Source organism: Cervus canadensis, chromosome 5 (genome assembly GCF_019320065.1).
Source record: "Cervus canadensis isolate Bull #8, Minnesota chromosome 5, ASM1932006v1, whole genome shotgun sequence".
NCBI lineage: Eukaryota > Metazoa > Chordata > Mammalia > Artiodactyla > Cervidae > Cervus > Cervus canadensis.
Genome location: NC_057390.1, coordinates 11,109,988 through 11,123,490, shown reverse-complemented (window position 1 = coordinate 11,123,490; position 13,503 = coordinate 11,109,988). Strand labels below are relative to the sequence as shown.

The 13,503-nt window shown below is 54.1% G+C and overlaps 1 protein-coding gene across 5 annotated transcripts in view; it reads right to left on the bottom strand.

Annotated features, from left to right (window-relative positions):
- Positions 1 to 13,503, bottom strand: part of SFXN5 (sideroflexin 5) — a 124,670-nt gene that overhangs the window by 45,810 nt on the left and 65,357 nt on the right. For all 5 annotated transcript variants that reach the window (XR_006269381.1, XM_043468189.1, XM_043468188.1 and 2 more), the window contains one exon: positions 1,788 to 1,878. Coding sequence is in view for 4 of the 5 variants with exons in the window: in XM_043468189.1 (XP_043324124.1) it covers positions 1,788 to 1,878 (91 nt within the window). In the remaining variant the exon portion in view is untranslated. The remainder of the gene's footprint in view (positions 1 to 1,787; positions 1,879 to 13,503) is intronic.

The following is a 13,503-nucleotide window of genomic DNA, read 5'->3' as shown; positions in this document are numbered from 1 at the left end:
AGCCTCGGAAAGGGTCAAACCCGAAAGCAGGGGCCCTCGTCCTGAGGGAGCCCCTGGAGAGGTTAAGACCACTTCCAAGGTCACACAGCAAGATGACTGGCCGAGCAAGGCTGCAATGGGTCCCAGTAGAGTCCTTATCTGAAGTCTGGCTCAAGGACAGATTACATCTCAGCTGAGACCAAGATCCAGTCCAGTGCAGCTGAAAGCTGCCCCCTCCTCAGGCTGCATCTGACCCCCCAGCTCAGGACGGCGAGGAACACCAGATCGGCAGCTGTGCTCACTCAATTAGGTCCCTTAACAAAGTCAGATCTTTAGAGTTATTCCATTAATGGCCCACACCAGAAATAGCTGAGAGTTCATTAAAAGTGTGGAGTTGCTATAGCAATTATCTGGGTCGGCTGAGGATCAGCCGGGTGGCTGGTCCTGGGAGTTCGTTAGCCTCCGGGCCCATGAGGAGGTGGGGCTGCTCAACAGTGATCTCTCACCTACTCACGGGGGCTTTTCAGGTGCTTCAAAGCCCTTTCTGATGAACAGAACTAGCCTGCGGTCTCATCTGCTCCTCACTCAGCTCAAGGCTTTGGAAAGGTAGATACTGGTGCCCACGTCTTAAAGATGGGGAAGCTGAGCCCTGGAGGTGAAGAACAGGATTGGGAGCATGAGCTTGGGTCTCACGCCCAGCCCTTCAGACTGAGTCTTGGCACCAGGGAGCTCACGGAACCTCTTGCCCTTTCTGGGCCTGCCCCAGCTTTGGTTCTGGCATCAGATGGGGGACTCGATGTTGTGGTTCAAGCACGTGTTTCTCCTCTTTTGTACCTTCTCCCCAAATAAGGTGTAGGCTTCTTAAGAGCCTGGCTGGACTTTATGGGATCTCAGGGCCCAGACCTGGGGCATCTATTGTGAATTCATGGCTCCAAGACCAGCAAAGGCTCTGCTGAAAGCAAGTGAAAGCGCCTACACACATAAATACACACACACACACACACACACACACACCTCTACCCGCCCCTATGATTAGAGGCCCCTGAAACATAAAGGGCTTGGAGCACCAGATTTAGTGGGAGCCTGAACCTTCTTTTGTGTCAGGAACCCGAGGCCCATACACCCCTCTCCAAATAATATCTCTAAAGTTTATACTTTACAAGCCAAACAAGTGGGATTACAAGGAGATTATATTGAAATAAACTATCAAAATATTTTTGTCAATTTTGATATAGTAAATAGATGTGATTTTAAACTACTGAATTAAAAAAAAATAAGATCTTTAAGTGGATCTATTAACTCATAATTTGGGGTTAGTGTTAAGCACAAATGGTATTTTTAAGATCTCTGTAACAACTGTAATATGACATGAAAATACCTGTGATTTCTACTGGTGAGAGTCATGGTCCTGCTTTCTACTGCAATTTGCTGCCTATATTCATAATGGAAGGAAATGTTACAATTCAGTTTGTTGTTGTTTAGTTGCTCAATCACGTCTGACCCTTTTGTGACCCCATGGACTGTAGCCGGCCAGGTTCCTCTGTGGGATTTCCCAGGCAAGAACACTGGAGTGGGTTGCCATTTCCTTCTCCGGGGGATCTTTCCAACCCACGGATAGAACCCACATCTCCTGCATTGGCAGGTGGATTCTTTACCCTGATCACCCTTTCTTCTACCTGCACACATTTTCCTCCAGTTGCCCCAGGCAGAACTCCCCCACTGCAGTGTCAAGAGAGGCTTGGAGGGGCCACCCAGCTCCCCAGAGCCCAGCAGCCCCATGTGCCCAGACATTCCTGTGCAAGGCTTACCTACGGCAGGGAATGGCACAAATCTCTGGACGAGAAGGCGGGTGGCCGGGGTGAACTTGTTGGCTTTCTGAACCAGGACGTTAAGGCCCACCTTCGAAAGAGAAAACAGAAAGACTGTGTGCTGCTGCAGTGGCCTGGGGAGGAAGGGGCAGGCAGGGGGAAGAGCGGAGAGCAAAGGCCACCATCTTGCCCTACAACTGCACCCCCGACCCAAATCCTCAGCATCACCTGATGCTGCCGAGCCCCAGTGCGACTCCTTAAAGCATCACTGCCTAGGCGTCCCAGTGAACCTGCCTGTGAGACAGCTACACACACGCACGCAGGCACACAGCCTCCTTGGGGACAGGACAAGGGATCGTAGGATGGTTGCTGTTAGAAGAATATATATTCTGGAAGTAGGTGAAGTATAGAAGGCCCCTCATTCCTACTCAGCTTCTTTTTTTTAACTTTTTATTTTATATTGGAGTGTGGGTGTGTGTGTTAAATCGCTTCAGTCGTACCCGACTCTTTGCAACCCAATGGAATAGCCTGCCAGGCTCTTCTGCCTATAGCATTCTCCAGGCAAGCATACTGGAGTGGATTGCCATTTCCTTCTCCAGGGGATCTTCCTGACCCAGGGACCGAACTCGCATTTCTTGTCTCCTGCATCGGCAGGCCGGCTCTTTACACTGGAGCCCCCCAGGAGGCCTAGTTAATTAACAACGTTGTGTCAGCTGCAGGTGTATAGTAAAGCGATCCAGTCACACGTATACATGTACCTATTCTTTTTCAAACTCTTTTCCCATTCAGATTGTTACCTAATATTGAGAAGAGTTCCCTGTGCTATACCGTACGTCCTCGCTGGTTACCCATTTTAAAGATAGCGGTGGGTACATATCAATCTCCCAGCCCCCCAACCTTTGCCCTCCCTGCCCGGTAACTGTCTGTTCATTCTCTAAGTCTGTGAATCTCTTCTGTCTTCCAGCATCTTAAGCACCACGTTTCTGGGGTCCCACTGTGAGCTAGGCATAGGCCCGGCCAGACTGACAGGGCTCAACAGAGGGAGACCCATAGGTGACTGGAGAGCTAGGCAGAGCCGCCCAGAGCAGGACGGGCTCGGTGGGCATCCTGGGTTCAGTGACCACCTTCATACTCTAGCTCCTGTCACTCAGTCCAGGGCATCTGGGCCTGCCTTGCCTTTTCCATGGGCACCCCCAACTCCAGTCGACCCCCTACACTGACCCTCATCTTTCTAGAACACAGGTTCAATCATATCCAGCTCCCCATGGCCTGCGAAAGAACTGCCACCTCCATGGAGCAGTCGTGGCCTTCAGAACCTCCCTTCCCCACTCCTCCAGCACCCCATTCTCTCTCTCCAGGATGCAGTCAGCTGCTCACCAACACTGTGTGCGTTTCCCACCTCAAGGCCTTTGCCCGAACTGATCCCTGTGCCCCGAACTCCTTCCTTCCTCCACTCAGCCCACGCCTGTCTTGTAAGGCCCACCTCTGCACTCTGCCTCCAGTGTCACTAACGCTGGGAGTCATTTAACCTTTCTCTGCCTTGGTTTCCTTGTCTGTAAAAAGGGATGGTAAGACCTGACAGCACCCAGGGCTGTTGTGAGAACGTATGCACAGTGCCTGGCATGAGCTTGGCACATGAGAGGCCTCGGTGAATTAATCTGTGTAGGAGTGACGTCACCTCTCCCAGCAGAAAGTCGCTCCCTCGCACATCACCAGCCCGTGCTCCCCAGCACTCACTACCCTGTGAGTCTGAGCTGATGCCCCGGCCAGACGGAGAGGGAGGGACCGTGCCTCCTTCATCTTTGGATGTCTGGCCCTTAGGGCAGGGGATGGCACATAATACAGGCTCCGTAAAGCAGTGGCTGAGGAATAAATGCAAGAAAACAACAAATAAGTGGATGGATGGAGAGATCAGCAAAGGCTGGAGGAGGAGCATCTTGGAGAAGGGGGGATTAGGCCAGGGAGGACTCCGGTGGGAAGACAAGCATGAGCAGAGACACAGGGAGACAAAAGAGGAGCCTGTGGCCGAGATGAAGGTTGTGTAGAAGACTCTGCTCCCCCAAACTGAGGCCAGAGCCAGCCCTCCCCTGGAGGCCTCCTGGCCTGACAGGACCTCGGAGAGCCTGCTCTCAGTCTGGGACACCCGGGGGCTCAGCAGGCCACCCTGCACCCGCAGCCCTGGCTCTGGCCTCAGCCTTCTGGGTTCTCAGGGAAGAGGCAGAGCCTTGGGAAGGCCTCCATGGCATCAGGGTAGATGCCGCAGCAATCAAATCAGGCCATGGCCTGGCACAAATGGCCCAGACCAGGCTGCAACTGTAAGACCCAGGAAGAGAGCAAGTGCCAGCCCACCAGCCATGCACAGTCCGGGATCCCACACCAGGAGCCAGAGTGCTGCCAGGCAAACCCAGCCTGGGCTCTCCGGGGGCCTGGCTTCCATTTGAAGCCTCAAGCTGGTGGTCAGAGTCCAATTCTTGTCCTCTCTGCCTGCTCAAGGAGAGGCAGAGGATGCACAGCAGCTTGGACACACTTCGGGGGCAGGGCAGTGCAGGTGGGTAGGCTGAGGGGATGCCAGCCCACCCTGGGCTCCGCAACCCTGCTTCAAGGCTGCCCCTGCTACACAGATGGAACTCACCAAGGCCAGGTCTCCCCACTCTCAAACAGCAAGTGACTATTTTGGTGGCTCAGAAATGGTCACCCCCAAGCCCCACCAAATACCGGGGAATATGTCCTTACAGAATGCCAGTCTAGAAGGAGGACGCAGGCAGGCGTAAGTGATGAGGAAGGAGGAGGAAAGGGGCACGCGGAGATACCAGGCCAAGTGCTGAGCGCATCACATGAAACACCTTAATCCAGCCCCCACTGCCAGCCTTAGAGACAGGGCATGTTGGCCCTTCTAACAGATTCAGGGAAGTTCAGGCAGATTCGGAGAGGTGAAGTAACTTTGCTCAAAGACAGACACTATTATGAGGCAGGATTCAAACCCACAGTCTGCTAATTCCAAAGCTTTGCTCTTAGCCACTGTGCTATTTCCTTTCCAATTGTCTTCTATCTCAGTCAGGAATGTCCCGACAGGCCATTTTTTAAAATGACGACAGGCCGTTTCAGACTAGCTGTTTATAGAGCAAAAGCCTCCCTGAAAAGACCAGCCTGGGGCTGAGGCCCAGGTGAGCGGAAGGCAGCTGCAGGTGGAAAGCCACCTCTTAAACCCGGCAGCTAGAAAACTGAAGGTCTGGGTTCAAAACCCCCTGCATTTGTTTGGAAAGAAGCAGGGAGTGCTGGAGGAATGGGGAGCAGCCAGCAGGGAGCTGGAGCCCTTCCCCAGGCAGCCTTCTGGGGACAGGCCAGGCTGGCGGTGGGGGAGGGCAGGAAGGAATAGGGGCCACTGGTTGGAGCAAACACTCAGACTTGCCTGCTTCCCTCAACCCTTCCCCACACTTGGCTGACTGTGCTTCCCAGCGGCTAGGATTAGCACCGCCCAGAATGATGACCCAGACTGTCTCCCCCAGAGAGGGGACTGGGACCAGAGAGGTTTGGTATATGTAGTTGCAAGCTCGCTAGGAACCCATGAAGTCACTCTATCCACTCATCGAGGATGGGCCTGGTGGCAAGAAGGCATGAATACAGGTGAGGCCTCTACCCAGACCTTATTGTCCCAGCAATTAGGATGGCCACAGTCTGGGAAGGAACCAGGGTGGGCTGAAGACTGGGGGTTGGGAGCCCGTCTGTTCTGGTTCCTCAGGGACCCTTTGGCCTGGAACATTTGGTAGAGCCCATTAAAATTAAAAAGCCAAGTGGCTGATGGCTCTGAATGCCAGCTCGCTTTCCCTGGCATGGTGGGTCCTGTTTAAGGGAACCAGCTGGCATTAATGGCACACAACTCATCACGAACAGCAGCTAGCGATCAGAAAAATCTGAGCTAATAATCAGGTTCGGGAAAGATAATGAGATATGGAACAGTCACTGCTGAGGGTCCCCCAGGGTTTGTTTTAACAGCCTCCAGATAAACCACAAAATAGAAATTAACCAAACAGGGGCTCCATTTTGGTGGAGGGGAGTACAAACAGGATGGGGATTTTGTATAAGAATTCCCCATGGGGCCAGGCGCAAGGGTCCTGGGAGAAGCCAGAGCCCAGGATCCTGGGACAGCAGATTGGGCCTGAGAGAGCAGTGGACCGACCTCTCTCCAAGCACTGGCTCCCAGGAGGGTGGATTTGCCATGGGCAGCTCAGAGCACAAGAGGGTAAGGAGGGAAGTCTGGCTCCCTGGCAAACCCCCACAGTGGAGATAAATGCTGACTGGCACCAGGAACTGGGGAGGGCTGGGAGCCCCGCGTCCCAAGACCTTCGTGTCATCGGGGAACAGTGCTGATAACTGTCTCCTTGAGCAGGAGGGTCCTTCCAGGCCAACACCAGCCTAGCTTCTGCAAGGCCGGAGATGAGACGTAGGATGGGATTGGAACAATGCCTGTGTTCTCCACTCCAGCCCACACATCTGGTCCCCTGCAGGATGCCTCTGTCTCAATGGGCTTCAGGCACTCCACCCGCACACACGGCAAATGAGGGTCATCTTGATCTTCCTCACCCACATCCTGTCTGCCTCTCCCATTCCCAGCTCAGCTCTTTAAGCCAGAACCCTAGGGGTCTACCTGGACAGGAGCCCCTGTCACCCCACACCCAGCTCTGTCTGCTGGGTGTCTTAAGTACAGCTATTTCCCTCTCTCTCTGCTCCCACTATTTAGCTTAAGCACCCATCACTTCTCCCTGGACAACTGCCCACCTCCTAACTGGGCTCCCTACTTGCACCCTTGACCCTTCTAATCCACTGTCTAACCCACAGCAGCCAGAGTGGAACCAACATATGTGAGTCTCTCAGTGGTTTCACTGCATTTAAGACCCACACGGCCCTACCTGACCACCTGGCCATGCTTGCAAGGCTCCGGTCACCTCACCACTGCCCTGCTCCTCCAATGAGCCAGTTCCCTCCCTCCTCCTCTCCCACCTTTTCTTGCAAGCCCTGCCCTCCCTTGGCTTCCTCACTTTCCAGCTTGAACGTCAGGCCCTCAGAGAGGCCTCCTCTTCACTCAGGGCTCCCCTTTTACAGCCTCTCATGAAACCTGGAGCTCTTCTTTCCACATACCTATCACAGTCCCTAAGTATATTCATTTACTTCTTAAAATGTTGGAAATCAAAGTGACACATGTGTATTATTTAAAACAGAATTATATGGAAATATTTTTATCTGTGGACACTTTACTAAACATCCGTCTCTCCCCATAAGTGCTGGGCACAGGGCCTGTGTACACTCTTATTCTTCATGGAATTTCTGGTGCCTGATGAAATGAGTAGGTGCTTAATAAATGTTTCTAGATAAATCAAGTGACTGATTTCTGAAGCAGAAAAAAAAAAGAGAGAGAGAGCCGCAAATAAGACTTGCCTTGTGCAGCCACTGCTGTCCACCTCGACAAACACAGCTCTATGGGGCTGGAAGATACACATGCAGGTCTAAGACCACCTGAGCGGATGGTACATCCACTCTGCCAGGAGGAGAGGCTTTGAGGGGGCACTCCTCCTCCCCCAGGGCTATGAAGGCTTTTGAGAAAGGGGATGCCCAACAGAGCCCTGAGGGAGGGTGGGAGGCAGCCAGGTAAGAAGGGAGGGGGACTCTGCAGGCTACAGAAACATGAAATACCGGGTTGTCTGCAACCAGTTCTGCAGACTAACGGCACCCGCCATAAGGGGTCCAAGGCACCCTGGAGGACAATAGACAGGGCATGTCTGAAAGGAGGGATGGCATCAGGTCAGAATTTAGGATGTACTTTTGGGTGGTGGATAATAATATAATCAAGTGGTCATATAACCAAGTATGACAGTTGGACCATAAAGAAGGCTGAGCACTGAAGAATTGTTGCTTTTGAACTGTGGTGTTGGAGAAGACTCTTGAGAGTCCCTTGGACAGCAAGATCAAATCAGTCAATTCAAAAGCAAATCAACCCTGAACATTCATTGGAAGGACTGATGCTGAAGCTGAAGCTCCAACATTTTGGCTACCTGATGTGAAGAGCTGACTCATTGGAAAAGACCCTGATGCTGGGAAAGATTGAGGGGAGCAGGAGAAGGGGACGACAGAGGATGAGATAGTTGGATGGATCACCGACTCAATGGATATGAGTTTGAGCAAGCTCTGGAAGACGGTGAAGGACAGGGAAGCCTGGGTTGCTGCAGTCCATGGGGTCACGACTGAGCAACTGAACAACCACAACAAAGTGGTCAGGGGTTTTTGTGGGCCCTGGTGGAGCAAGGGCTGGAACAGGTCAAGGCGTCTCTGAGGTACCAAAATTGCCCACCAGAGGGCGTGCATTGATGCAATAGAATAAAATCTTGATAGCAACCAGTGGGCCCTGAGCCTCTATGGAGGTCAATTGTCCTGCAAACCCAATCAGGCTGTTGCTTGGCAACAGGTTCACGAGCAAAGGGCCAAGGTGGCAGGACAAAGTTATGCACAGGTTCAAACACCAGTCAGCTCCAGCTGCAGCTGGGTAGCTTCTTTGCCAGCAATAGTGACCAACACTGACACCTGAACAATGCCCCACAGGAACCTGCTGGCCACTTGCTGGAAAACCAGTTATATCAGACCCCTTCTATCTAGGAAGGGGCAACAACTTGTCCTCCCCAGAATAGATGTGGAGCCAATATCTGTGTCAGACTTGTCACTGCCAGCATCACCATCTGCAAGCTTCTGGGACACTTTGGATTCTGATACAGGGTCCATACAATGGGGCTCCAACCTGGAAGCCACACAGAATCACAGCAGAGAGGTAACATTCTGGATTCTCAGGCTGTTGGTCTCCTAACTCCATCAGGCTCAGAGAGGAGTATCTGGGCCTGAGCTACACCCCAGACCACAGAGGACACCCAGAGCTACATCCTGGACCATGAGGACACCCTGAGCTACACCCTGGACCATGAGGACACCCTGAGCTACACCCTGGACCATGAGGACACCCGGAGCTACACCCTGGACCATGAGGACACCCTGAGCTACACCCTGAACCATGGGGACACCCTGAGCTACACACTAGACCACAGAGGACACCCAGAGCTACACACTGGACCACAGAGGACACCAGAGCTACACCCTGGACATGAGGACACCCTGAGCTACACACTAGACCACAGAAGACACCCAGAGCTATACCTTGGACCATGAGGACACCCTGAGCTACACCCTGGACATGAGGACACCAGAGCTACACTCTGGACATAAGGACACCCTGAGCTACATCCTAGACCACAGAGGACACCCTGAGCTACACCCTGGACCATGGGGACACCAGAGCTACACCCTGGACATGAAGACACTGGAGCTACACCCTGGACTACAGAGGACACCCAGAGCTACACCCTGAACCACACAGCACACCCAGAGCTACACCCTGGACCATGAGGACATGCAGAGCTACACCCTAGACCACAGAGGACACCCTGAGCTACACCCTGGACCACACAGCACACCCAGAGCTACACCCTGACATGAGGACACACAGAGCTACATCCTAGACCACAGAGCACACCCAGAGCTACACCCTGGACCACACAGCACACCCAGAGCTACACCCTGGACCACACAGCACACCCAGAGCTACACCCTGGACCACACAGCACACCCAGAGCTACACCCTGGACCATGGGGACACCCAGAGCTACACCCTGGACATGAGGACACCCTGAGCTACACCCTGGACCATGGGGACACCCAGAGCTACACCCTGACATGAGGACACACAGAGCTACATCCTAGACCACAGAGCACACCCAGAGCTACACCCTGGACCACACAGCACACCCAGAGCTACACCCTGGACCACACAGCACACCCAGAGCTACACCCTGGACCACACAGCACACCCAGAGCTACACCCTGGACCATGGGGACACCCAGAGCTACACCCTGACATGAGGACACACAGAGCTACATCCTAGACCACAGAGCACACCCAGAGCTACACCCTGACCACACAGCACACCCAGAGCTACACCCTGGACCACACAGCACACCCAGAGCTACACCCTGGACCACACAGCACACCCAGAGCTACACCCTGGACCACACAGCACACCCAGAGCTACACCCTGGACCATGGGGACACCCAGAGCTACACCCTGACATGAGGACACACAGAGCTACATCCTAGACCACAGAGCACACCCAGAGCTACACCCTGGACCACACAGCACACCCAGAGCTACACCCTGGACCACACAGCACACCCAGAGCTACACCCTGGACCACACAGCACACCCAGAGCTACACCCTGGACCATGGGGACACCCAGAGCTACACCCTGACATGAGGACACACAGAGCTACATCCTAGACCACAGAGGACACCCTGAGCTACACCCTGGACCACACAGCACACCCAGAGCTACACCCTGGACCACACAGCACACCCAGAGCTACACCCTGGACCATGGGGACACCCAGAGCTACACCCTGGACATGAGGACACCCTGAGCTACACCCTGGACCATGGGGACACCCAGAGCTACACCCTGACATGAGGACACACAGAGCTACATCCTAGACCACAGAGCACACCAGAGCTACACCCTGGACCACACAGCACACCCAGAGCTACACCCTGGACCACACAGCACACCCAGAGCTACACCCTGGACCATGGGGACACCAAGAGCTACACCCTGGACATGAGGACACCCTGAGCTACACCCTGGACTACAGAGCACACCCTGAGCTACACCCTGGACCACAGAGGACACCCAGAGCTACATCCTGGACATGAGGACACCCAGAGCTACACCCTGGACTACAGAGGACACCCAGAGCTACACCCTGGGCCACACAGCACACCCAGAGCTACACCCTGGACCACAGAGGACACCCAGAGCTACACCCTGGACATAAGGACACCTGAAGCTACATCCTAGACCACAGAGGACACCCGGAGCTACACCCTGGACCACAGAGCACACCCGGAGCTACACCCTGGACCATGAGGACACCCTGACCTATACCCTGGACTACAGAGGGCACCTGGTGAGGATGCTGATGAAGATTGAGGTACAGAAGCAAAGTCAAGGACAGACACAACTTGACTGACAAAAACCCCCTTTTTTCTTCCTGCTTCCCTGTGGTGTAAGGAGGTTGGAAAAGTCAAGTTGTGCTGTTGGCTCCCCACTGGAGGAACTCTTACCCTGCCACCTAGTAAACAAGTCCCTCCCAGGTGCTCTGAGACCAGAGAGGACTGCAACAAAAATTTTGAGGGGCTCCTTAAGTGTAACAAGGGGTTGCACTCTACCCACCTGCATACTTGGTTCCTGGGTGTTTTGCAAGACTACACCTGGCTCACTCTGTGCTTAAGCTGTAGCTCAGGGTGTCCTCCGTGGTACAGGGTGTAGCTTAGGGTGTGCCTTAGGAGATGCTTGGCAAGTTGAAAGCACTCCATAAGTGTTACCCACTATGATTACTTGACAATCTGACTATCATGGAGGCACGGAGCTCCAGTAAGCAATGGGAACTGGGAGGGGTGGGGCTCAGCCCAGGCACCCCCTGAGATACCTCCTCGTGCCCACTGTCCAGGTTAACAGACAACCACTGCATCCTATACAAAAGGGACCCTCCAGGACCCAGGCCCTTTAGGAATAGAGGTCAGCATTTCTCCAACAGGGAAAGCCTTTGGCCAGCGAAGATCTGGCTGAAGGTGAAGTGTTTCGAGGATCAGGCATGAAGCAATGCTCATTCTCTGGCTCTGCCATCCAGCTCCTGACTGTTCATGTGAGTCTTTAGCCCTGCGCCTTCCTCACTGGCCCCAAGTCCACTCTTAACCGGGACCCCGTGTCCAGTCAGGTGGTCCATCTACTGGCCCTGCCAACCGCCCATAACTTCCCCTCCAACCCTCTTCTGTCCACACCCTCTGCAATGCCCCAGGCCCCTGAGCCCAGGCAGAGGCTCCTGGCAGGGCTCTCCTCATGACTGACAAGGCACGCATGGCGATTCACTGCTGGCCCCTGCTGACCCATCCCTGCCCACTTCATCATCAGCCCATCACCATCACCCCTTCCAGGGCAGCCATGCTCGTTTTCTGACAGCTTCTGGAATCTGTCCTGCTCTCCTTCTCCTGGCGCCCCTTTGGGTGCTGTGCCCTCTTTCTGGAACACACAGCCCTGCCCTCACCTCCCCGGTCTGTCTTAGAAGACAGACTGTGAATTAGCGGGTGCTCCCCCGTGTCCTTTCCCACCAAGTCACTTTTATCATAATCACGGTGACACCACAGCGTATCCCCCGCTTCTTCCCCTCTCAGCACCTTGAAGGTCACACCGGTCTGTGCCATCCCCCAGCACTGGCGAAGTGCCTGGCACTCTTGCACTCCTGAAGGGAATGACTGGGTCTCGCTCCGGTAGCCAGGACTCGGCGGGGGTGATCACAGAAATGCTCAACACGAACGCCCGAACTGAAGCACAGCGCACGCTGACAGAACTTCCTTTGTTAAAAGACAGCAAACTGCTAGATTTCAAAAATAACTTAAGACGAAATTTCTTTTTTATTCCCGAGTAAGAAGACAGACATTGCCAGATCTATTTAGAGGGTTCACCAAAAGGCTGCTAACCCCCCCACTGGTGGTCCTGCCACCCGTAGGAGACTGCAGTTAGGGGGTACACAGTGGGGACTGATTCTTGGAGCTGCTGCCCAAGGTCAGGGGCTCTTCTGAGAGGGGAAACGGGCTCTCCCAGGTCCGGAGAAAGGGCTGGACTCACAGGGCCTGGCCTTGACTCAGCAGGTCCTCAGTCTCTGGGATCTGCCCTTGGCTTGTCAGCCCTCATCCATGCCGCCTGCTTGTAGGACTCACTTTAATTAATGCCAGAATTGGGCCAACCACTGGGGCCGTGACACTTGTTTGCAGGTCATCTCCTCCTAACAGGCTCACCCTGGGGCAGCAGGGAGAGGGGTGGATTTGTCACTAATTGAAGCAGAGATCAGTTAATGAGGCCGCGAGGCCTGGGCTTCCAAAGAACAAGGGAAAAGGAAAATAAAATAAAGCCTCTTTCTTTGGAGGTTTCATGCTTTACACACACAAAAGAAAAGCAAGCAAGCTGCATATTTTCCAAGTCAGAAACTCCACTCCATCTGCCGGAGTTAGACCCTCACTGTGCGCAGACGTCAGGCGGGGGGACAAGCCGCTGGCGGGTGGAGCGCAGAGGGGACTCTAAAGCCAACCATCGATCAGCAACCTAATAACAAGTGTTCACGGAGCACTGCTCTGCACCCCACTCTGTGGGGGAGAAGACACAGGGCCTGTCCCTGTCCCTGGTAAATGTGAAATCCGGCAGAACAATGAGAGGACAGGACATGGGACGGAACTGAGCGAGTGTATGAGAAAGACAGAAGTTTCTAGGACTGGGGCTGGCAGAGTCAGGGAACACCTCCTCCAGGCGCTCTGCAGCTAGGAGGGGAGGGGAAGGAGGGTGTCCCCAGCACAGGTACACCCCCTGGGGGCTGTGACAGCCCAGCATGAGGCCCCATCCCCTGTGAGTAAGACCTTGGCTCTGCAAGCCTGGAGAGCCCTAAGTCCCCAGTAATTCTGCAGCTTGGGCATCAGAACCTTCACCCCACAATCTGGGCTGGATCCGGCCCTACAAAGTTGGGATGGAATGAGGGCTGCAAGGGTGGGGCAGTGAGTACTGGAGTGCAGAGAGCCT